The sequence below is a fragment of the Larimichthys crocea genome, chromosome XXI (assembly GCF_000972845.2).
Source record: "Larimichthys crocea isolate SSNF chromosome XXI, L_crocea_2.0, whole genome shotgun sequence".
NCBI lineage: Eukaryota > Metazoa > Chordata > Actinopteri > Sciaenidae > Larimichthys > Larimichthys crocea.
The window spans coordinates 15,916,032-15,940,683 of record NC_040031.1 but is presented as its reverse complement, the minus strand read 5'-3'; the positions used below and the strand labels follow the sequence as shown (position 1 = coordinate 15,940,683).

General features: G+C 39.9%; 1 protein-coding gene across 1 annotated transcript; it reads left to right on the top strand.

Annotated features, from left to right (window-relative positions):
• Window positions 1–12,681: 12,681 nt before the first annotated feature.
• Window positions 12,682–23,788, top strand: smad3b (SMAD family member 3b). Its single transcript, XM_010735124.3, has 9 exons — window positions 12,682–12,968; window positions 17,465–17,658; window positions 17,772–17,906; window positions 18,275–18,349; window positions 18,448–18,498; window positions 19,988–20,200; window positions 20,331–20,468; window positions 20,601–20,745; window positions 22,010–23,788. The coding sequence occupies exons 1-9, from the start codon at window positions 12,766–12,768 to the stop codon at window positions 22,131–22,133; spliced, it is 1,278 nt and encodes a 425-aa protein (XP_010733426.1). The 5' UTR covers window positions 12,682–12,765; the 3' UTR covers window positions 22,134–23,788.
• The last annotated feature ends 864 nt before the right edge of the window (window positions 23,789–24,652 follow it).

The following is a 24,652-nucleotide window of genomic DNA, read 5'->3' as shown; positions in this document are numbered from 1 at the left end:
TCTTTCATGGGCTTTTCAAGAATGGCCAATGCTCCTCGAGGGGCCATGTGTTGAGTCCATGAAGGGTTTGTTGGACGGGCACAGCGAACACACAGCTCGGGGAGGGAGTGGAAGTGTTCTGTCATGGTTGAACATGGGTGTCTGGTGGTGATTAGAGACCATTTGTTTCTGTCAGAGCACAAAGCTTCAGCCTTCTCTGTGCGTGATAGATGAATTAGTGGAAGTGAACTGGATAAAAGGATAAAAGGGGGCAACCTCATCAATGAAATGCTTTGACACTGAGACGTTTAGTGATTACCTGCGCTGGAATGTTTTCCTGTGATCAGCCAGATCAAATTTAAGAAAAATCTCCTCAGCCTCAGCTTGTTATTCTTCTCTGTGTGTGTGTGTGTGTGTGTGTGTGTGTGTGTGTGTGTGTGTGTGTTCTGAGTTCTCATGGACAAAATTTTCCATTTGTGTCAAGTCCTTGTATCCAAACTTGCTCTACCCCCTTGTTTTTTTCTTCTTCTCTCTCTCTCTCACACACACACACACACATGCACTCACGCACATACATAATAAACATACTAGCTGATGACCTGGCTAATGCTTGTTCCTTGTCTAAAGAGCAAGAGATAAAGACAGAGAGGAAAGTAGCGAGCGGTGCAGTAGACCCCCCCCCCCCCCCCCTCCTGTCCTCCCCAAGGGGATCGGATGTTCTCAGCCGTTATAAGCAAGCAAAGCTGGCGGCCGGCAGACCGTCTGGCTCCAGAGCAGCCCGGGCACACAGACAATGCCAGACCTTCTGTCATGAGGTTTGCTTTCACTGAGGTCAGCTAAACAAGCCTCTAGGCCCTAAACACAGCCATGTGCACACGCACACTTCCATCTTTGTACACACGTGCACATCTGAACACACTCAAGATAACTTCCTTTTATTTCCTACCTTAGGCAACAGTGTCAGTCTCTTGTTTGTGTTGTCTGTGTCTGTGTTTGCAGTGTCACTCAGTGCCGCAGTCAATGACCTCGCTCTCCTTCTCTAACTCAGAGGCCGGAGTTTGACCTGATCACTGTGCCAACACCGACATACTTTTAATTAGAACATTATTGTATATTGTGATGTGTATAACACTGTGTCACCAGCAACTGTCCGAGGAAGCTGCAGTAACTGATATTACACTTTGTAATCTGATATTACAGGATATTTTATACTTATATACAGCTTAACTTAAATCATAAAATATGATGTCTTGTTATATAGTATTAGCTTTAGCGCGGTACAAGTGCACCAGTGCATCAGAATTAGTAACCTAATACATCGTATACAATAATATACCACTGAGAGATCACTCTGTTGCAAAAAATAAAAAATAAAACCGCAGTATGAACTAATTATATATGTTCTTCCAGAAATAATATATATATATATATATATATTATATATATATAATATATATATATATATCATATATATATATATATATATCGAATTTATATATATACTATCTATATATGTGAAAGAACAATATGTACAGTAAGAGGATGCAGATAGGTTAACCAAAAATATGAAAACACAAGCAGATCTTTGCAGATCCAATAGAACAAATTGTGAATTGTCCTCCACTTCAGACAGTATCTCAGTTGGTCCACATACATGCAGACTTCATGTATATTGGTGTTTAACATCAGGACGTTAACATTCTCCCACATCCGGGCCTGAAAACCTCCTCTTCCCCGTGGTCCAAGACTTTTGTGGTACCAGTTCAAAGACTAACACCCCATCAATGCTCTGAGCTCATGATCTGGGCAGCCTTGGTGACAAACTGAGCTCACATTAGCTAACAGCAGCCACGGTTCACAGCAGTTTACTTTACTGTGCATCATGGAGCTCTGTAAATCACAGAGAGTTGATGCAGAGCAGCCAGAGGACATCAGAGGGAAAACCAGAAAACATTTTCTCAATAAAATATGATGATCCAGAATAAGTGAAATCACTTGTTGTGTGCGACTTAGTGCTGTAAAGCATTACATATTTAAAAGTACAAAGTTAGAGTGATTACAAGTCAGGTCAGCTCAAGTTAGTTACAAGCCATTGTAGCATCAAAGTTATTTTAAATGTTATTTTATGGTAACAAGGTTTCACAAGTTGCTTTACAGGTGTTGAAATCATCTTTCTCCACATTGTCTGTATCATATATATGTATCAGCTTGTTCCAGCATGTCTTTGACATATGACGTATCCATGTTTTTTATGGCTACACTGTTCCAACACATATTCTAGATGTTTTGGATATCAAATCATACACAAATTAACCATTATAATGTGTGACAAATGTGGCATCTGTATAAACCTTTGAACCTCCCCTAATCTGAAGACAGAGTTGCGTGGGACCGAAAAATGTTTTGCTTCCCTCGTCTCCATCTTCTTCTCTCATCTCTTGTAAGGAAAGCAGGTTTGTTGCAACTGTTTTATAGCAGGAGGATGCTCTTTTGTGACTGAAGGGATAGATGGAGAGAGGGCTGGTGAATGAATCTGGTCTCCTGTGTTTGGGGATGTGCCAATCCTGCCTGCACTCAGGAGAGCAGAGTAACTTTTGTGAGTGAGTTATTCCAGCTGAGGCTTCTTTGTAGCCTGCTGCAGCTGTTTTTGATTTCACAGTCCATCCCTCTCCTCTCTCCCAGCCAGCATCTCAGAATGGACCCCCTCCGCCAACCTCCCTCCATTACCACCCCTATACTACATACTGATACTCACTCACATTTACCCTCACATGTGAAAATAGCGACACGCACCACAACAGGTGTTTACACTCGCTTGTCTGTCCGCACAGGTTTCAGGATGATTTATGAGGGACGAGAGTAAATTAAGCATGACAGATTACATTGTGTTTAAGACACCGGCAAGACCTGCGAAGTGTGTGTTCTCTCTAAGAGGCTGCTGGCCTGCGAATGTGAGTCGTGTGATAGAGGCCGGTTCAGCCTGAACAGTTATGGATCATTTACTGTACACATAAACACACAGCATGCGCTTTTTTTATATAAAGGGAAGTTGCAAAAAGCATTGAAGCACACACGTCTGAGATGTTTATAATATCAAGGGTCACACTTATAATGAGGAGGATGTTTTATGGAATGTATGGATTTTTAATTTTTCTCTCTCCTGTACTTTTTGGGCTTCCTTCTCTTAAATTATGAGAATTATGAGCATTTTAGAGAACCGACATTTGTGGCAATTGCATTAAAAATACAGGGGCCTAATGATGTTTAACATATAAAATATATACTGTGTGAACCTGACAAAGGACTTGGCAGACAAGGAGCAAACAACAGCCATTTTAAATTGAGAAGTTGACAGCGGCGTCTCTAGAGAAGCAAATAACATGCTCTAAAATGTTTCCTTTTATCCTCCCTCCCCTTTGGCCTGCTCCCACTCTGCTTTCTAGTCCATCCTTCCCTCCTATATCTCCTTCTCTTCCTTCTCACCCACCTCTGTTTTTTATCACTCCCTCTCTCTCTGAATGAGCTGCCCTTGGATTACTGGGGCTTGTGGAGGTCTATCAGAAACATGTGTGGAGGGTTTGGAGGCGGCTGATGGGAAGTCCTTCGTCAAGCGGCTCACCCTCATTTCTACCAAAGAGAACGAGCCAGTGGGGAAGAAAAACTCTCAGTGAGTTCAAAGGCAGAAACTTATTGGCTTTTTACAGGATATTATTTTCCACTGAATGGATAAACAGGAAAAAACTTCTCACCCTAAACCACTCTCTGTAAAATACAGGAGCCAGTAGGAAAACTGGATCGTTCACCCCCCTCTCAGCACAGCCTTCAGTCATCACCGCTCTGGCTTTTAGCCTGTGATATTCCTGATTCTCCTTCAGTGTGTCTCTGTCTGACAACCCTGCGTGTGTGTGTTTGACTCCATATAAAAACATCAGAGACATGCCATGTTGGGATTTGGGATTAACTTGTATGATCAATGCTGATCACGCTAAAGCATGCCAGCAAATGTCAGTAAAAAATGCAACATGATCAGGATGTTGTAATAGAGTGAGCGGTCTGACAATAATGTCAATATGTGACACAAGCAGAGACAGCCAGTGAAGGAACTCACACTTTTAATTCATTTTAAAGAGATCATTTCAAACACATGTTACACTGCCACCTTGTGGACTCCATTTGTATTGTCCTGGTAGGCATAAATCTGAGGTAAAAGCTCTGAGCACCTTGTGTGTGTGTGTGTGTGTGTGTGTGTGTGTGTGTGTGTGTGTGTGTGTGTGTGTGTGTGTGTGTGTGTGTGACAGAGAGAGAGAGAGCACTCAGACCCTTTGCTTGAGTCAAAGTACCAGTACAACAACGTAAGTCTCTCGTTCTGACCCTTTGAGTGTGGTATTATTGTGCATAACATTATCAAACAGTCAGTACTAATACATCAAGTTGTAAGCAGCATTTCAGTGCTGTATCTGCTCAAAGTGGAGGTAGATTATCTACTTTAGTCCAGCTGGACTTTTATATTTCTTTGTGAAATAGTGGATACTTTCGCCTATTTGATCCTCAAGCAGTCATCTAAATAAAATCCATCTGAGAGGTTTAGAGAGGTTTGATGGACCGGACATGATAAGGAGTCCTAATAAGACGCCACTTTCTGTAGGGATTCAGTGGGAGCCAATGTATTCATCTTTAACAATGTATTTTTTAAATATAAAATCTTAGTTTGTAAAATAACTGTAACTGTCAGATAAATTTATTTGATTTAAAGTCGAATAGAGGAAGAAAAACAGCAGAAAACTGATACATTTAAGGAAGGCACAGTACTTTCCAACATGTAACATGAAGGTGATGGGAGAGAGGTCTGTCACTACACCGTTTTCACAACATTTCTGCACATATGCTGTCAAGGCACTACACATTAAACATGTATCAGCATAACTGCATTTGTATTTTGTCATTTCTGCTATAAATGTGTGTAGACAATGAGTGTCACATGCACCAAAGATCTGCCAAATTCACTTCATCACTTCCATTCTATGTTTACTGCAAGTCCATTACAAAAGCTTAAACCCAAAGTGTTTCTGCTTATTAAGAAGCAATCACTGCAGAGGAATGCTGCTGAAACAAGAAAATGCCTTCCCGCTCTCTCTTTTAGCTACCGCGCAGAGGCTGAGCCGCCTGAGAATGGGCCATGGAGGGAATGGAAAAATCCACGGCATTTAGGTAAAGCCATGTCATAAAGGCAACACTAATGAGCCGGAGGTTTTAAGAGAGGGAGGGGAGGAGGAGGCGGGAGGAAATGGTTTACATATGGATTTGAAAGAGCACAGGCATCACAGCTATGTTGTGTATTTAATGAAGCAAAGTAATCCTGGTGCACATGTCTCTCTCCACTGTTACTGCTCAACCACTCCTCTTTCACACTCACTTCTGTTCTAATACTCTCACACAAATTCATTTGTTTGAAAAAAAAAAGTGCTTTTCATTTTGCCATTTTGTTGGTTCCTGTACCAACAATTACACTGACCAGCACTAAAACAAATAATCTGACATATCTTTTATGTCTCTGTGGCTAAACTGCTTCTTAAGCTTAGCAAAGTATGGATTGACCAGGGGCTATGTGAAATTGCATAGTAGATAAATGTAGAGGATTGTTGAGGACTACAAAAGCCTGATTGTTTTCTTATCCTGAAGCCACATTGAACCTACCTGAAAGAATAGAAAACCTGTAGTCATTATCATCTAAACATAAAATATGGCAAATTAAAAGAGATAAAAAAGGAAAATCAGAAATGAGATTTGTTTCATTAACCTCAGCAGTGGTTTTACATGTATTAGCCCATTTACTGCGTGTACTTTTTCACAGTTCTCGTCAGCCATTCTCATTTTCCATTCATTTCATACAATATGCAAATCCAATCCAAAAGGCAGCACACGTTGTGTCTATCACAACCAGCATGTATCAAGTCTTTGTGAAAGTTTGTGATACATCACATTATAACTCTCACTCAGGTTTTGGCTGAAGAGCACTTTGATAGGAACGGAATGAGCTATGATGGAGATGTCACAATATCTTTACGTTTGTAACACACACACACACAAATTTCTTGTGAAATCTACAGTTACGTACTTGTTGTCTTGAGAATATCTTGAAACCTAATTGTAAACGCAAACAGGGGAAGGATGTCTACATAGAAAAAAAAGGAACCTGATCAAAATCAAGTGACTTAAGTGTTGTTTTTATGTAATTAACATTTTACTGGCAGCCCCTCAGTGTCACGGACATTCTTCACTTCAACAACTGAATTAAAACAACAGAGGTGATTTGGTTGTGTGTGGGAGTTGTTTTTTTTTAAAGACACTATTTTATGTGACACATAATTAAGGCAGTTTGGTCCTAATCTTGTTGCCCCCCCTCCTTCAGACTTAATCCCCTTTTATCCTCCACATCTGTGGCTCCCAGTATGTATCCGCTTTTGAGTCTAAGAAACAGTCCAACACACATTTGACAAAAGAAGATAAACAGTTGCATCGCCTCAGTTGCAGAGTCTATCCAAACCTTATTGTCATATCATACTAAACCACATCTGCTGACCCCTACACTCATATAGACACTCTCCCTTATAGACACCATGACTTGTCTTTGATCATTACTCGCTCATCAAGTCCCATTGGTCCTGGCCTGCCAATATGCAGCCATGTTCTAACAGCATTAACTCCCTGTGGACGGGATGGTCGGCAAAATGGAAATGGCTACAGGAAAGGACACCGATGATACACATTAGGTTTTACCTAAAAACAACAGCTGAGGGACAGGACTGGTCTCTCTTGTCATCACTGAGAGGAATGTATTTATTTACTTCCCTGAAATGTGGCCTCTTGTACCTTATGCAGGTCATTCAGCTCAGAAATGACTTCCTCAAGGTTAGTCGCTTGTCGGAAGCACTTGGGTTAGAAATCGAACATGCGTTATTGTTATTAATGGAGTCTTATATTGTGGTATAATATTAAATGAACTGTTTAGACAAATAGGTGTGTCTTAATGTTTGATTATATCTTTTGGAAGATCAGAAAACCACAGACAAGAACACAATAAGATAATAATAATTTCCTGTATTAGATATGACTGAATCAATCATTGTAGTGAGGTTATACTAATATCCATTGGTGTACAATTTAGAAATGTATGTTTAAAAACGTTTTACAAAAATCCCAGTTGTTAATACACTCACACTAATGAAAACCCATTTTCAGCGATACAGTAAGGGAGATCAAAAAGTTTACAATTGCTTGCATACTAATGCTAATGAGAACAGATTATAGGGAACACACCAAAAATAGTGATGAGTCCAATAAGAGCTCTCCACTGCCTGCAGCTCTCTGAAATAAGCAAGTTTTAATGTTCAAGTGTAATGCTTAATTATCCATACATGGCCATTTACAAGCATATTGCCACAGGGCTCCAGCTTCACAACAGTCCCCAATCTAATAGAAGATAGCATTATTGCGTGCAGTCAGAATTATTCACTGCATTACCCACGATTCATAGCATGTATTAACACAAGCAATTTCATGCATATGGATACAGTGGGGCTTAGCAGGGGAGCTCCTGATTGCTCTGAAACTAATTTCACAATCATTAGTTTTGGTGGTGGTGTGAGTGACAGAGTGTATTTACCAGATCTCAGAAAATGACAAGTTCCACAGGCTCTGCGGTGGAAGTTGTAAAGATGAAAGTCGGATCTATGTGAAGCTTTTCAAGAGAACGTCACCGCATAGTGACTGGAGTGTTGTCAGTTAAAGGGAAATCTGCTTTGATTTCCAAACTTTCTGTTTCAAAATACAAAAAAATAAAAAGATAAATTAATAATCTAGTGTCTATCTATTATATCAATACCCACCAATAAAAGAGAGACACAGAAGGGGAGAGCCCTTATAAATACAGGGCCAAGTACTTGAGGTACGGGCCATACGGAAAGCCATTTTAGCCTGGAGGTGAAATTAATGAATCATGGCCGAGCGCTGCATTCAATCCATATGTAAGATGAGGAAATATTTTTGCAAAGCCTCTGAATCAACTTAATGCTGTTATGGGCCATTGTTCACAATAAACATGTAAATTGTGTTTATGGGATAGCATATAAATCAATGACACTGATTCACAAATAAATTATAATCACAGTGAGTCTTATGTGTACTTGGGCGTAAGCTAAAAAAAAAAGAAAGAAAAACATATACATGATATACATGCATACACACACAAAAATAATGTCCTGTTGTACATAAATCCAGACTATATTCATGTTATAGTTTCACATTTTAACTAAATTAAAAGCAAATGAGATGTTACATAGATAAAGATAAACATTTTTTATTTTTTTTAGTAAATGTTAATACTTATGCCAGATTTTGATTAGAAGAGCTTCACTACAGGTGTTGCTACATTCACCTGAGTAACAGATCTGAGTATTTCTTGTGGTAAATCATGACAGCGAGGCATTGTACACACAACCAGGACCTTGAAACTGCATTTTTATTTTTATACCTGTGTGTGTGGGCAAGATGTCTTCTGAAAAAGGCTACAAGAACTTTCCTTCAAACGTAGATATGTAGGACATACTGCAGAAAATCAGCTTGCCTTGGTTTATGAATGTCCAACATTAAATGCTGTAGTAATAGCTCAAAGCCACTAGATGGTGACATGTATATAGTTGTATTTGAGCATGGTGCACCAAGTTGTGAATATAATGGACTGATGTGAATCAAATCAGGATAATATTCTAAATAATAATGTAAAATCAGTGCAGAGCAACACTTCAGACTGGATCTAAGGATTAATGGTAAGGAACACACAAACTAATGGTTTTGTAGTTGGTTGATGGATCATTTACTAATGCTTTAAAGATCCTTTCGATGGTAATGATGAAGAAAATGTTTTTGGGTTGCTAGTGTAAGATGAGATTTATATATCATAACCTTTGAAATGAGAACATTTCATCTGAAGAGAGGGAAGAATGTCAGATGAGATTGATTTTTTTACAGATTTATTTTTATATATTTATATATTTTTATTACAGATTTTGCTCGGGTTTAGTGAAAGAATTCATATAATTTAATTAAGAACAAGTATTTATATTCTATTCCTTAATTCAGAACAGGAAATATATTTTATGGTACACCTTGCCTTTAATAAGTGATTGTTAATGTTGGTGGAATGATAAATCACAGTCAGTGTTGAGTTGTTCTACAGTTAAAGCAGACGTTAAAGTATTCATGTTACACTGTCCCCGTGTGTTTGCTTGACCCACAGCCCGTAACTGAGTTAATTCATAACTAAGTTAGTAAATGTGAAGCTTAGAGTTAACGCTAAGAGGAACCAGCGTTACACTAGACTGTAAAAACTCCCTTAGGTTAGTGATGTCCCTCTTTAGAAATGTTGGTAATCCATTAATACATTTATAATAACAAATGGATTCTCACCTTCTAATAAGATATTATTATTATGCTAGCATATGTAAATGTTACTGTTATGCTGTAAATAAATCCAGATTGTATGCCAGCATTTCTCAGTGTTGGAGGGGTCCCTCCTGATAAATTAAAAACTCAATAAGAAGCCAAAGCAAGTGTCAAGTCTGATGAGGATAAACACCAACCAGAGAGACTTTCATAAACCTGGCAACCCTGTTCTTATTAAGGGTCTTATAAGTGAAACATTAGTGAACAATGTATTTAACCCTCATGGGTCAGTTAAATGTACAACCGTCTTAAGTCATTAAGGACAAAACAATGTCCACTTCCAAAAAGACATTACAAATTTATATTCTTTCTGCTTTTTTTCTGCATAAATCTCTGAAACAACTACAGCCCCACTCAAAACATCCACACATTCAATAATTTTGATAACTTTAACCCTTTAAATGCCAGTTTGAGTACTTGATGTCACTGTTGTTATTTATGAAAAACCCACTAACAATGAGCTATTTTCCCTTTTTTTCATAAACAACATAAAGTAATCAAACTGTCATTTAAAGGGTTAAAATCCTCAAAATGATTTTAAAAAAAAGTTTGGTAGTTTAGAGCAGGGCTGAAGTTGTTTGAGAGATTTATGCAGAAAGAATATTAATTTGTTTTCTTGTGGGTTTTTTTTTTTTTTGGAGCTGGACATGTTTGTCCTTCATGACTTAAGAGGGTAGTTTTTTTTCAGTGTTCTGTTTATCTATTAGAAAAATAAAAATGTTAATTACAAAATGTGTCTTTGTTACAAGAAATTGTGCCATACGCACTAACACAGACAAAATAATGGCCAGATAAAGAGGAACTTTGCCCAAATAGACAAAAATTTCCATAGTGACGCGTGAGGGTTAATAACCGCTCATAAAGCATCATAAAGCCATGAACTTGTTAATTGTTTCTAGGTGCATGTCAGGTATGTAAGCAATTACATGCAGGCACCTGTCAGGGAAAAGATGTCTACAGAATGAAGAGAATCACAGTGAGGAGGGAGGCCGAGAGGTGAATGAGATTGTGTGTTACCTCTATGGGTCTCAAGCCAGAGGAAGAGGATTTGAGGGTGCTTTGGTTCAGCCTAGAGGGAGAGAGAAAAAGAGGGGAGGTCACTACTGCCCCAGATTTGGAGGTGCCACTGTCTGGGAAGAGATTGATGGCTGCAAGCAACAGATAACAGCTTGCAGTGTGAAGGGAGATTTAAAAAAGGCAAGAGATTGCAGGGAGAACTGGACCCCACCCGTTTGGGGTTGTGCTGAACACTCACAATTCAAACACACTGCAATTAGCTGCTGAGACAATTACAGGTTTGTGGAGCCACTCAGATTTTTTTTTTTATCATACAATATGCTGGAAGCTATCATTCATGTATTTATAGCAGAACTGGATTCAAAGTCCATTCAAAAAATAAATAAATAAATACAACATATACAAGAATTCAGTGGTCTTATGACACTTCAATGTCACTGCAGTTTGCCCATATGGACACACAAAAGGCATATATACTCTAATTGCTACTCCATCCTTGTCTAAGTATTGTTGTGACAACAGCCCAGCTGATCAGGCCCCTTCAACACATCCTGCTTGTTTCCCACGTAACCCACGAGTGGTCCATCACAATGCCATTGTTATCCATCAGATTGTCTGCAGTCATTACTTATTCAGCCAGCCGTCGTGCCTTTTGTCCAAAATCATCCTTCACTCTGTCCCTAAGACCTTCTCCTGCCTGCTGTGGCCCATCTGCCCCCCTGTCTGAGACTACACACTACACGAGCCCCCCATTTCTCTCTCTCTCTTTCTCTCTCACACACACACACACATACAGACACGCAAAACTCTCCACGCCAGCTGTCCAGCTCGTGTCCCCTGGCAGTAAAAGGTGTCGACCGGGGCCCCTAAAGCGGACCATCAGAGACTACAAAAAAAGGAACGCTCCCCAGCCTTTTTCCATTACAGATGATGATGATATTTTAAACACTGAGCAAATCATCAGTGTTATTGGAACAAGAAATAGACCGAGAAACACACAAAACTTTTGATCTACACTGTTTGGCATCTAGAAAGTCTCGATGTCAACAGCATTTTCCATATGTATCAATATGTGTCTGCATGATTTAACCTGTCTGTTACTGCTCTTGGCAGGAGGCTGGAGGATGATCCAAGTTTCACTCAGTCACTTGCTTTTTAAAAATAGTTTAATTTATTTAAACAATCAATCTTTTAATGGATTATACTGGAAAATAACTGACTAATTGTGAGTAATCGTTAGTGTTTCTCATTCTTGAATGGGGCATTCATTCACCCACCATGAAGCGTCCTTTAATACTATTTCTCAGGTGCCACTGCCAAGATAGCTATAATATTTATTTAAGAAGAAGGAAGTAAGAAGCCATGCCAAATACTTGCTTAAAAATAGTCAGCAGTCATTGATGGAGGTTATTAATAGAGACAAGGAAAAGGGGCTGTTCCTGGATGGAGATATTTATAGCACAAGCTCACTGGTGTTTACTGGTGGCAGCAGCCAGAGCTACACTTATCAATAACACCATAAAAACCCCAAATACCACTGAATGAACCGGTCACCTCCCTCGTCCATTTCTGGAAAGATGCATCTTGAGTGAAATTAAATCACTTTTATGAGGGGGATCAAAGGGATTACTTCTAAGGGGTCTTCTATTCATGGACACAGTAAATGCAAAAGTTGGATCACTTTTCAGTGTGGACACATCTCTGATTACAACAGTTTGTCCTTTTATTTTGACACTCGAGTTTGACACTAGGATAAAAAAAACTGATTAAAGAAGACACATAAAGCTAGACATACTGAATCTGAATTTTTGTTGTAACCTGGTGGTGTCAAAGTGCAGATCACTGCATTTTTATTGGTGTTAATCTTGCACTTGAAAATGTGTTTTTACAATGTTTGATGTTTAATTTAGTGGTGGTACTGTAATGTGGAGCTGCATATGTGATACAGGTGGAGGAGGAGGAGGAGGAGGAGGGGGACACACCAGCTGACTGAGGAGCAGGAGCAGGGAGCAGGAGGAGGGGCAGGCAGACAGACAGCCCGGCTGGTTGGAGGGGCTGCTCCTCTCTCCGACAGACGGCCAACTTGATCGGAGTGAGCCTGCGACGTTAGCCGCCGCCGCTGCTGCTGCCGCCGCTGCTGCTGAGTCCCCGGCAGCCACCAGCCACTCATCTGTCCTGGGAGTAGTAGCTAGATTTCCAACAAAACGGGGAAGAAGAAATAAAACCAAGAGTGCTGTGACAAATTGTTTTTTTAAAATAAAAAAAAAAATGTCCATATTACCGTTCACTCCTCCAATCGTGAAGAGGCTCCTCGGCTGGAAGAAGGGAGAGCAGAACGGGCAGGAGGAGAAATGGTGCGAGAAGGCGGTGAAAAGTCTGGTGAAGAAGTTGAAAAAGACGGGACAGCTGGACGAGTTGGAGAAAGCCATCACAACACAGAATGTCAACACGAAATGCATAACCATACCCAGGTAACGACGCAGCTAACCGGGCTAGCCGTGACACCTTAGCCTGGTGTAGCTCCTCGCTAGTTAGCTCGAGCTAATGCGAGATGCTTTTTGTTTTTATTGTGCAGCTGACTTGTAAACATGAACATGATTCACTCACGGAGGGATTAATCTATTTGATGCTGTGCTTTTTATTGCATTGGTGCAATAATAAACATTGCATATGAGAGCTAGCTCACGTTAGCTCAATGCAAACTTACCCGGCTTATATTTTTATATATTTTTGCAGCTAATTCTCATTTTATCCACAGATGCATGAATCACTGTAATGAATTTGACGTGCACCTCTGAGCCTCAGACATTTAAAGTCCTGTGATGTGATTGAACCGGTGTTAGCACAGCTGAGGCTGCAGGAATATGTGTGTGTGTGTGTGTGTGTGTGTGTGTGTGTGTGTTTAGTTAGTTTGTCTTAAATACCCCAAAAGGCAAGTTTTAGCTGTGTGCACATCTTAGTGCTGCATAAACAAAAAGCATGTCCACAGTTCACACGTGTGACGAATGGGAGAGATCAGGGGAGGGTTGGCGAGAGCACACTGTGACTCACAGAGGATGTTTAGACTGGAGTGTGTGTGTGTACTCTGGGAAAGTTGGAAGAAGGGCTTGGGTTTTGGGATTCCCCATATGGGATCCCCATCTGTCCAAGACCAGTAGTTCATGGTTAGTTTTTTAGTGTGATGCAGACAAAGTTATATTCTCGCTTTCTGCTTGGTTTGATGTTGAAAATGAAAATAACTCATTTCCTCGTGGCACACTTAAGTCCCCCAGGTCAGTGGTGACACTGTAAATGAGGCTGTGTTGGCCATCCATCTATTATCTGTAACTGTAAGATTATCCTTATCAGGGTCTCAGGGGTCTAGAGTCTTTGGTCCATTCACCATTCACACTCACACTCACACGTACGGCCAATTAACCCATCAAGTGCATGACCAAGGACTGTGGGAGGAGGCCCGGAGTATCTGGTGGGAACCCACACAGGACACACAGAAAAATGAGGTTCGAACCAGGAACCTTCTTGCTCTGAGGCTAACCACTGACAACCTGCATAAGAAACCTCTTTGTTGAACAGTCAGGGAGTGATAAGTGATTTCCTTACACGATCGTTGATCCTTGAATACAAAATCAGGCCTAACAGGGCTCAGATATGTGACCCGGCCTCTCCATCTCGAGGCAAAGTGTTCCATCTCTTAACAAAACTGTTATTTTCTCTATTTTGTAAATGTCCATTCATGCATATATATTTAAAGTCTTGCTCTCTAGAGGGATTTTACATTTGAAGAAGTCTTGTAGGGCATTATTATGTGTCTCTTTCCAGTAGCCTTTGATAAAAGGGTGATCTGACGTAACATGGTAATGGTTTTCTAGTTTCCACAGTTTGCCCAGCAGATCGGGGAGTTGTCACCATAATAAGATTTCTGAGAGGGTGTGATTTAAAATATCTTATCAGACTTCCAACCTGCCCAAGCTCCATGTCTGGAATCTTTATTTTCATCTGTTGTGAAAGTAACCATAAAAAAAAATGACATTTTTTTACCAAAAACTACAACGATAACTCAGCCAGGAATACATAAAGAGACCCAGTAAGAAAGAATAGACATGGCATAATTTCTGTGGGCAGCAGAAGGTGAGCCTCTTTAATCGTTAAGCATCCTTCAAAGTTGTTTTTCCCAGATATCGTCCATCAGGCAGCTTGTAGGCCCGATTTCTCAAAAAACTGGGAAGTCCCCCCATCGTGATGTGTATACAAGTCAAAGCATGGCTTTTAACCTACATTAAAAACTTTTCCTCAGATCTTGGGAATGTGCCCTGGGCTCAAGCTCGGGCGTAGGCCACTTTTTGGATTGTGGTTCACTCTTGCTGGGTCCAGGGACTGTAGGTTTACAGAATAACAGCTGTCTTATCTGCTGGGAATTCAGTGATTCAGTGATTCTTTACTACAGTAGGCCCACTTTGGGTTTTCATCACCTTTGGTAATGTAGCTTAGGCAGAGAGCAGTCGTGAGCATTAAAAGGGGTCAAGGAGGGGACTGAGGCGCTTGCATATAGAGTGGACTCAACCAAAAGAAAAAGATTGTGTACTAAAACATCTGTATTGTGTTAGCTGGGAGCAGATTTACTACAATGCACTTTGTTTCATGCAGTACGTGTGCATGACAGATTTATTACACTAATAAAGTTAATGTTTTGACTTGTTTGGTCAAATGACAAACATGCGTCTTTTTGCTTCAAGTGTCGACTTGATCGTAAAATTTTAATGTTTTACAAGTGTCGTAATTTCTCCAGAATGCAATGAATCATTTAACTTTAGGACAGCAGAGAGGTGAGGAGGCAATCAGAGGGGAATAATATGAATATTTCTGGCTGTAATCGAACTGTGGACATTTCAGTCCGACCGTGTGATATGCAGTGTTTTCACCAACGCCGTACTGTGTAACGTCATTAAAAGTTCTGGCGCTGGAACCAAACTGTAAGTGGTTTCTCTTCCACTTAGGATTGTCACAAGATAAGAGGTGCTGCATTGGCATTGAGATGCCTGTGAATCACTGACTGACTCGCTGCTGTACTGTTTCTTTCTTGGTAGTCGTCATGTCAGAGTGGAAAATCATAGAGACAGAACATCATAGTCCATGTCAATCTCAGCAGAGGCATGGGACTGCTGACCTCAGCTGACCCAAGAAATACACTCTTTATGCAAGAGGCCGTGCTGGAAGATGAACCCATCTCTCTCACTGGTCACAGATTTAGTCTGAAAGCTTGAATTTAATAGTTTGAGTAGCAGGTAGCAGAGATGCAAGATTATTACGATTATTATTTTGATCAATATTGAAATTCAGATTATTTTTCATCATGATTATTCATTGATTTTTAGGGACAAGATATTTTGATTGCACTGTAACATTTACATAAAGACTTCCATCTGCTAATGTATTATTTGTATCAATATAAGCCTGCTCCTTCTTCACTTGCGTTTCCTATAAAATAGAAATATTATTGTACCAAAACTTATTTTAGATTTAATCAACAGAGCGCTGCTTTCACTAGAAAGTTTCGGTGACACACTGCACAGCTTTGCCTTTTATGAAATGTCTCAGTTGAGACTGGACAAGGACAGAGGATTCAGTGAAGTAACATCTGTGTTGTTATTCTTTTTGGCCTTCCTGTATTCAGTATACTGCAGGTGGTTGAACTTCAAGTTAGCTGTGTCGCTTTGCAGCACAGACAAAAAGTCTTGTGAAGTCTCACTGCATCGGATTTGTTATTTCTCATCATTACTTAAATAAATCTCAAACAACAGATGGTGATCTGTTTTGTGGGACTAGTTCTTCAGCTTCTGCTCCAGACATTTTTTGTTTTGCCTGCTTGCTCTTTGTTGTATATTACTCTTCTACATACAGGAATCTTTTGCAGAGGCCGCTGCTGTAAAGTGCACCAGCTGCAGTATCACTGCTCCCTAAAAGTAAAGCCAAAACATCTCAATCACCCCTGATGGCCGGCTGATAATTTAGGAAGTGCTTGATTTGATATGCAGTGATGTTTTCTGACAGGGTCATATGCATTTTAAACATCAATATCAAACTGTGTCTTTGCTTGCTTGTGGTAGATATGTCTCTTTTTATTGTGATGAAAACCGTTCATTGTTTTTGTCCTCTGCTTCCATTGTGAATACAAAACTACTATGTACAGTGGTGTGCTCAGTGACGTATGGGGTCGTGGGGCATCATAGATTAATCTGTTATTTTTTCCAGAATTAATGAATTGAAAAGATTATTTTGACAACCCTAACAACACTGTAAGATGTTTTGAAAGTAAAACAAACACCCAAAGTCCTCTCTGACATACTTCGTGGGAGGCTAAGAAAGAAAGAAAGAAAGAAAGAAAGAAAGAAAGAAAACCATATGTGTCTTGTCTGACGATGAGCTGAAGTGTCGTTGAGTTCAGCCAGGGGAAAAAAAGCAATCACTTTACTGGACTCTCTGTAAGAGGAGAAATCCAAGGTCTGTCATAGTCCTTCCTTGCTTTTTTTAGTCACTTGTGTTTCATGGCAGTATATATGGTCCTTCACTTCAAAGGTACAAGGTACTGTCTGTGTGCAGTTTCATCAAGTTTGCCAGCTCTCTTCCCCTGCAGTCACTATAATTTTAACTGCTTCACAGCTGGGCCGTGTCACATTATAATTTAAAACACACACTTTGGACATATTTGATTTATAGCAGACGAGTTTTGCAAACTGTCTTTCATACTTAAAGTAGTTTAATACATTTAATGAAAATGCAAACATTGCAAAAGCAGTGATGTTGTGCACTCAGTTAGATCTATTCAAAACTAGGAATGTATATTAAAGGTTCTACTTTTTTATGACGCAAAAACAAATATTTAATAATTGTTGGGGCATAGAGCAGACACATTGATTACATTTCATCTTCATGCACAATTACAGTTTTTTCTTCTGGTGTTGTCTTTCAGATCTTTAGATGGGCGTCTCCAGGTCTCCCACAGAAAAGGTCTTCCTCATGTCATTTACTGTCGCCTGTGGCGCTGGCCAGACCTGCAGTCCCACCATGAGCTGAGGGCTGTCGACCACTGTGAATTTGCCTTCCACACCAAGAAGGATGAAGTCTGCGTCAACCCCTACCACTACCAGAGGGTGGAGACACCAAGTGAGTGCAGTTAATTGCTACATGATCCAAATGACTGTATTTAAAAGAATGCGTTTGCCATACAGCATACAGAGCTGAACTGGTCCTTAATGAATACATCTACGTGTCTCCAGTTTTGCCTCCTGTTCTAGTGCCACGTCATACAGATATCCCAGCAGAGTTTCCACCGTTGGATGACTACAGCCCATCCATCCCTGAGAACACCAACTTTCCCGCTGGCATTGAGCCCCAGAGTAACTATATTCCTGGTGAGAAAAACAATGCCAATATTTCTGTGAACAGAAAAGTCTGTAAATTCTTATTCTCATGATTAATTATTTAAAGTCTGCTTAATTTGAAGAGGACGATCAAAACATAGTTGAATCCTTGAATTTTGTATCTACAATTACAACTGGTTATCGCAGGAACTTGGGGCACATGGGAATTGACGATGAGCAGAGAAAACTTTGTTGGTGTTGATATTTTTGCCTCTAATGTTCAAGATTAGCCTAAAATATACAAAAATAAAAATCTGTGAGGCATTCAAGTCACAAAAAACTTGGTTTTCAACAATTTAAAACATGTCAAATCTCTGGTTTGTGTGTTCAGTCTTCATCACCTGTACTGTATTTTACAGAAACTCCCCCGCCAGGGTATCTAAGTGAGGATGGTGAGACAAATGATCACCAGCTCAACCACAGCATGGACACAGGTGAGTCACACGACATGTACACACGATTCAAGCACATACTGTTCTAATTATGCCTTATCAGGATCATGAACCAGTCCTCTATTACTGCTCTATTTTAGGTTCACCCAGCCTGTCGCCCAATCCTGTGTCACCTGCAAACAGTAATCTTGGTAAGCAAAACCAAAAGGGGGGGTCAGGTTAGGTAAGGTATGATGTCGCTTATAGCATGGATCTTCCCCAACAAACCAGCCTGAGCTATAAGTTCTAATATCCTCATAATAATTACAAGTAGTGGGTTTTTAAAAAGTGATTTCACTGATGGCCCTTAAATTAAAAAAACACAAACTACACACTCATTACAGATATTGTAGGCTATCAAGCACTCTCAAGCTCATACAGTAGCTTTTCTCCTCTCCTTCCTTCAAGCACCAAAATCCAGAGGCTACAGGCTTTATGGGTATTTTTAAATTATTCCCTTTTTGCTCCTGTCGATATTATTTGATTTGGACAATCAGATTTTTAAACATTTTTTATTTAGTTCATTCTTTTTTCTTTTTTCTTTCGGCCTTTTCAAGCTTTATTTTGATAGCGACAGCTGAAGAGTGACAGGAATGTGGGGAGAGAGAGAGATGGGGAATGACATGCGGGAAAGAGCCACAGGTCGGATTTGAACGCTGGGCTTCCGCAGCAAGGACTGAGCCTTCGCACATGGGGCGGTTGCTCTACCAACTGAGCTAAACACCGCCCCTTATCTCATTCTTAATTGGTAACACAAACGTCAACGTCTAAACTGTTACTGTCATCGCCTACGTTTAAATCCTGGTGCATTCATTTAAAATGCCAAAACATCTGCTCCAGAGCTGTCTGTAGTTATACTGTCCTGTTACTGGACATAAATAGACACTTTCCAGTCACAATTATGAATTCTCAACGGGCATGACCAGTGTTAGAGTGCATCCTGATGAGTCAGGTGGCTAAGGCATACCGTGTAGAACATAAATGTAGGACCCTAACATTTTAATCTGCAATCATCCTGCAAACAATGGCATGATCCACACCTGACTGTTCTGATGACCTGATGGTCATGCCATTGTCAGAACAAGTCAGAAAACCAAAAATAGCTGACGCGTTAGCGATGATGCTGTTCATTCGAAGTTTACAGACTATATCAGATTAGAAGGAGCTGTAAGCGTGTGTGGGGGAGAAAAAAAAAAGACAGATGAGCAATATACAGCAGCAGTGGACTACGTCTGGGAGGCGCAGCCTCAGGGCAGTAACAGAGTAAGTATGGTATGAATGGAGTCTTTGTCTATGGTCTGTTCTCGACTGTGGAAAAGCCAGCAACAGAAAGCTCAAGGTAATGCAATAATAATAATATCCGGTTGCCAGGTTATTCTATCTATGTGGAGAGCCAGCAGGAGGTCATTGTTAAAAAAATAAATACCTACGTCACGTCTTGGCCATTCCTGGCTGGGGCCATGAGGGTCGTGGGAAAGAGCTCTTTATCAGCAGCCACCATCTTCACAATCAAATGCTTGTTGACTACAAAGTGGTTTACCTGTTCACATGAACCTCGTAATTCTTTTTGCATGGACCTAACTGGAGCTTGTTTTTCTCTATAATGCCTCTCCATCTAACCTCCACCCTCTGCTCAAACAGACTTACAACCTGTGACGTACTGCGAGTCTGCCTTCTGGTGCTCGATCTCCTATTACGAGCTGAACCAACGTGTGGGAGAGACCTTCCATGCCTCCCAGCCGTCCCTCACAGTCGACGGATTCACAGACCCCTCCAACTCTGAACGCTTCTGTCTGGGCTTGCTGTCCAACGTCAACCGCAACTCGGCAGTAGAGCTCACACGCAGACACATAGGTGCCTCATTTTGTTTCAAAGAGACCACATAAGCTCTGATCTAATTTGCCTTTTTATATTTACGCTTGCACATAATCAGCAAGTTAGCTGCGAGCTGAGCGAAAATTTCTCCTCTCTCTTCCTTTTCCAGGACGGGGTGTGAGGTTGTATTACATTGGGGGAGAGGTGTTTGCAGAGTGTCTCAGTGACAGTGCCATCTTTGTCCAGAGTCCCAACTGCAACCAGCGCTATGGCTGGCATCCTGCCACCGTCTGCAAAATACCGCCAGGTTAGCATGAGAGGATACAGACAAACACATGGAGCCATAAGAGGATAAATGAGCGGAGCATAACAGCGTTATGAATAACATCTTTTTGTTCTACAGTGCTAGTAAGCCAAATAATACATATTTATTTTGCAGGCTGCAACCTGAAGATCTTCAACAACCAGGAGTTTGCTGCTCTGCTCGCCCAGTCAGTCAACCAGGGCTTTGAGGCTGTCTACCAGCTCACCAGGATGTGCACCATTCGCATGAGTTTTGTCAAGGGTTGGGGAGCCGAGTACAGGTAAACAAACACATTTGAAACAAATTATATGAATACATTGCATTTGTTTGTGGTTTTACGGTAGATAACAAAAAAATCTATTAATTTGATGAAGGGTTTAACACATTGGAGAGATCAACCAGTTCATGTTCAAGTAATAATAAGTTGCTTAGACAGGTATAATGTGCTGTTCGCTAAAGATTCATAACTTTTCAGATGGGTAATTTACAGTTTAATAAAAGGCAGCAATATTTCTCTTCAGTTAAAAGTATTTCTGGCAGATTTGAGACTTAAAAGAGGCTAAATAACATTTAACTGACACGACAAGTGAACTACAGCCTGCTTCTGTCACATTGCACATTTTCCTTTCTTCTCTAACACGGTGCTCTGTACTTGGATAAACACAGAGTGGAGGTTGAGGGAGGCTGTCAGGTCTGAGTAATCCCCAGAGTGTGGGAGGAGGGCAGAGCATTTATAAGCAGGTTTAAAGTGCCCTATGTGAACTTTCTTTGCTCAGGGATCCTCTCTTGGTATAAAACGTCATTCTGCAGACACAACGGCACATAAAACCATTTTTAGCCAAGGCCAGACCTTTTTTCACATCCATAGTTAAGTTAGCTGTTCAGCTATTTTAGTTTTCCAAGGTGGTACCTTCCTTTAGCACACAAGAAATATGACTGCCTTTGACCAAGCCTGTTTAAAGTTGTTAGTTAAGGGTTCATCACTTTGCCTGAGCTGCACTTTCCTTATGTCTGTGGAGCTGTGCACATTAAGGGACGTACAAGCTGCTTTACCAAAACCTCAAATGTTTATGGTCTGGATAATTCAAAATTGGGGCTGAAAAAAATTAAGTGAGCGTTGTACACAGACGGTAGCAGACTTGGAAAGGAAAAAGAGGGTGATGGGGGGAGGGTGCAGCCATGAGTCGGCAAGAGAGGGTTGAGTAACGGTGGAAGAATGCAGGGGACATGGAGTGGGAGGTGAACACATTTTAGACACCTCTTTGCAAGGGAGATTCCCACTGGACTGTAGAGTGCAGCGTGTTAAATTTCTGGCACCAAACACCTTGGAGAAAAACATCTTTGATAGAAACTTGAATGACTTCAGAAATAGCCTGTACACTCGGCTTCAATGTACAACACTGCATCTACTGTATCCTTTCATTGGTTCAAATGAAGTTACGTTAACAACCACACGCACATCAGTGATTTTTAAATGTATGGTACTATGATGATCGGTTATGACAACAACAACAAACTATGTTGCCCCTCTCTGTCCCCTGTAGACGTCAGACAGTGACCAGCACCCCCTGCTGGATAGAGCTGCATCTCAATGGCCCCTTGCAGTGGCTGGACAAGGTCCTCACACAGATGGGATCTCCCAGCATCCACTGCTCCAGTGTGTCGTAGGAGCAGCACATGTTTTCCCCTAGAAATCCTCCTTCCCATCCACACACACTTATAAGACAACTCAAGTGTCTCTCAGTGATACAAGAATAAGGAAAGACATTCATTTATCAAATCAACAAATCACCCTCCTCCCTCGCTGTCTCTAACATTTCACCTCACATCTATAGCACTTTCCTTAGTACCATTAAGTGTCATCATTTGATGGTCGTTTTTAGGACTTGTACATTGTTTTGTTGTCATGTGTTTCGAAGGGCAGCCACAGGGTTATTTGCAATAGGTTTCAGAAGACTAACCACATTTCCTTCATTATTCATTCAGACGTCACATCTATGCTTTAGTGTTGTAATTTGTTTTTCTAAAGGAGATCGAAACGTTTGTCTCCCAGGTTGAAGTTATGGTACAGTTTCAGCTTTGTCACCTCTTACATGTTTCAAAACATTTTTGATTCTATGAATTAGCAAAAAATTATAATTATGCTATCATCACTGGTGTTTCAGTGTCCCAGTACCACTCTTTGTAATTGCTGAATTGGGATGTTTATCGATTGAACCATAAATTAACATGTAATTGAGTAGTGATTAAATAGAATATATTTAATGAATATTTTAAGTACAAGGTACTTTGCCCATGTTGATTGAAATGCATTAATGAGTGTCAATAATCTGATTAATCATGTAATTGGTATTTTATCTATTTTAAACAAAATATAGACATTAGCACCATTGTTTCTTGAAAAGAACCCTTGTATGAAAACTATTTTGCTCAGTGAAAGAGACATTTTATAAGTTATTTTTGCATACTGTCCTGCATGGGAATATATTTTTTTTAATGCCTCAGTATGATTGTACATAAATATTTATAGCTTGTGATTTCTTGTAGTCATGCATTGCTTGAAACAGTGGACCTGACCGACCTCTGGCATGAGTAGATTCACAAAAGGACTTTGCTTTAATGACCCAAATCTTTAGCCTGCTTAATTGCGGGCTTTTTTTCTTTTTTCAACCCGGGTCAACTGGTTCTTAAGTGTGACACATAGGATTATCGTACCAGCTATTACTGTTAGTTCATAATAGGGACATAAACTATGAAGTACAGTATGAGTGATTGCAGTGGACAGTGTGGTGGTTCATCCATCGATGGCATGCAGAGTGAAAACAAACGCAGGTCTTTTCACATATTACCAACTGTTAGCTAATAGTACACTATGCTCCTTGTGAGTACATGATGCACTTCCAACTTACTGTGTTGATCAGTGTAAAGCTGTAGTTCTAGTGGTAGTTTGCTTGTCCAGTAAATACTGTATATTACATGTACATTGCTACAATATAAGGCATGTGTAATATGCTCGCTGTCATTGTCTATGAAGCCACCATGTTTATCCTGCACTTACAGTACAAAAGTCTGAATCACCATGTAATCTATTTCAAACTGTTACATGGTGCTAAACTCATACACTGTGTACTTCAGTGCTTTAGGTAGTCGGTAGATAACGTATCAGTACTTGTGTTCCTTGATATTCTTAGTTGGTGGTTTTCTGTTCCAAGTCTTATGTACATGTTTTTCATGTAGCCTAATATTTGTTCTCAAATGACCATTGTTTTGTTATCTGTGAAGATTTAATAAATTGCAACTGAATAAAAATGATTCTAAGACGATGTTGGCTTGTTAATGCACACTACAAAAACGCCCGTATTAAAATGTGTTTCAGTATTACTGTCCTGTAACACGTGCTGCCATTGTGAAACTGTTAGAGGTGATGCTTCAACACTTGGACAACTTTTGAGGTTGTAGTGGAATTTTATATACAGAGCTTAACAAATGTATTATATCGCCTGTCAAAGACCATTCAGCATCAAGAAGTGCTTTTATGCGGACTCTTTCATTTTAAGCAAACTCGAGACTTTTTACCATTCTGAACAGGAGTGAGGGATTTTTAAAATGAATTCAACTTTTTATAGCCAAATTTGTGCCGGCTCATTGGGCTCCTCTGCTAAGTCAGAAATTAATCAAGCATAACATTCAACCACTAAAACTAATTCTTCTGTTCAGGAATGCAAGTCAATAACTATAATTTGACATCTTAATCAATGAAGAATAAGTATTCTACTATTTGCAAAACAGTAAATTTGAAAATTAATTAAATTAAACAATTATATTTTAGCATTAAAAATATAATTTTGGTTAAAGAGCTTCTACATAATAATGATTTTGGTAATTACCATTGATGTTAATTTAGGGCAGCTGTGGCATAAACTTTACATTGGGTGGTGGTCTTATATATATTTGTTAAGCACTGTATATATACACTGTTGCCCATAAAGTTGGAACAATTGTTTTCAAATGTTTTGATTCCTATTTTTACACATCAGGTTAATTGTGGTTAAATTTTCACTGTGATATGTTTGGAAGAGAATGATTAATAAAGTTTTGAGAGGATACATGTACAATAAATCACATTGTCACAATAATCTCATAAGAAGTAAAAAATATTTTATTCCAGCTTTATGGGCAACAGTATT

Excerpts from the sequence above, each read along its gene's own strand:
- smad3b (XM_010735124.3), top strand. The coding sequence starts at position 12,766 with ATGTCCATATTACCGTTCACTCCTCCAATCGTGAAGAGGCTCCTCGGC. Across the intron at positions 12,969-17,464 it reads AAATGCATAACCATACCCAG|ATCTTTAGATGGGCGTCTCC; the intron begins GTAACGACGCAG and ends GTTGTCTTTCAG. Across the intron at positions 18,350-18,447 it reads CAACCACAGCATGGACACAG|GTTCACCCAGCCTGTCGCCC; the intron begins GTGAGTCACACG and ends GCTCTATTTTAG.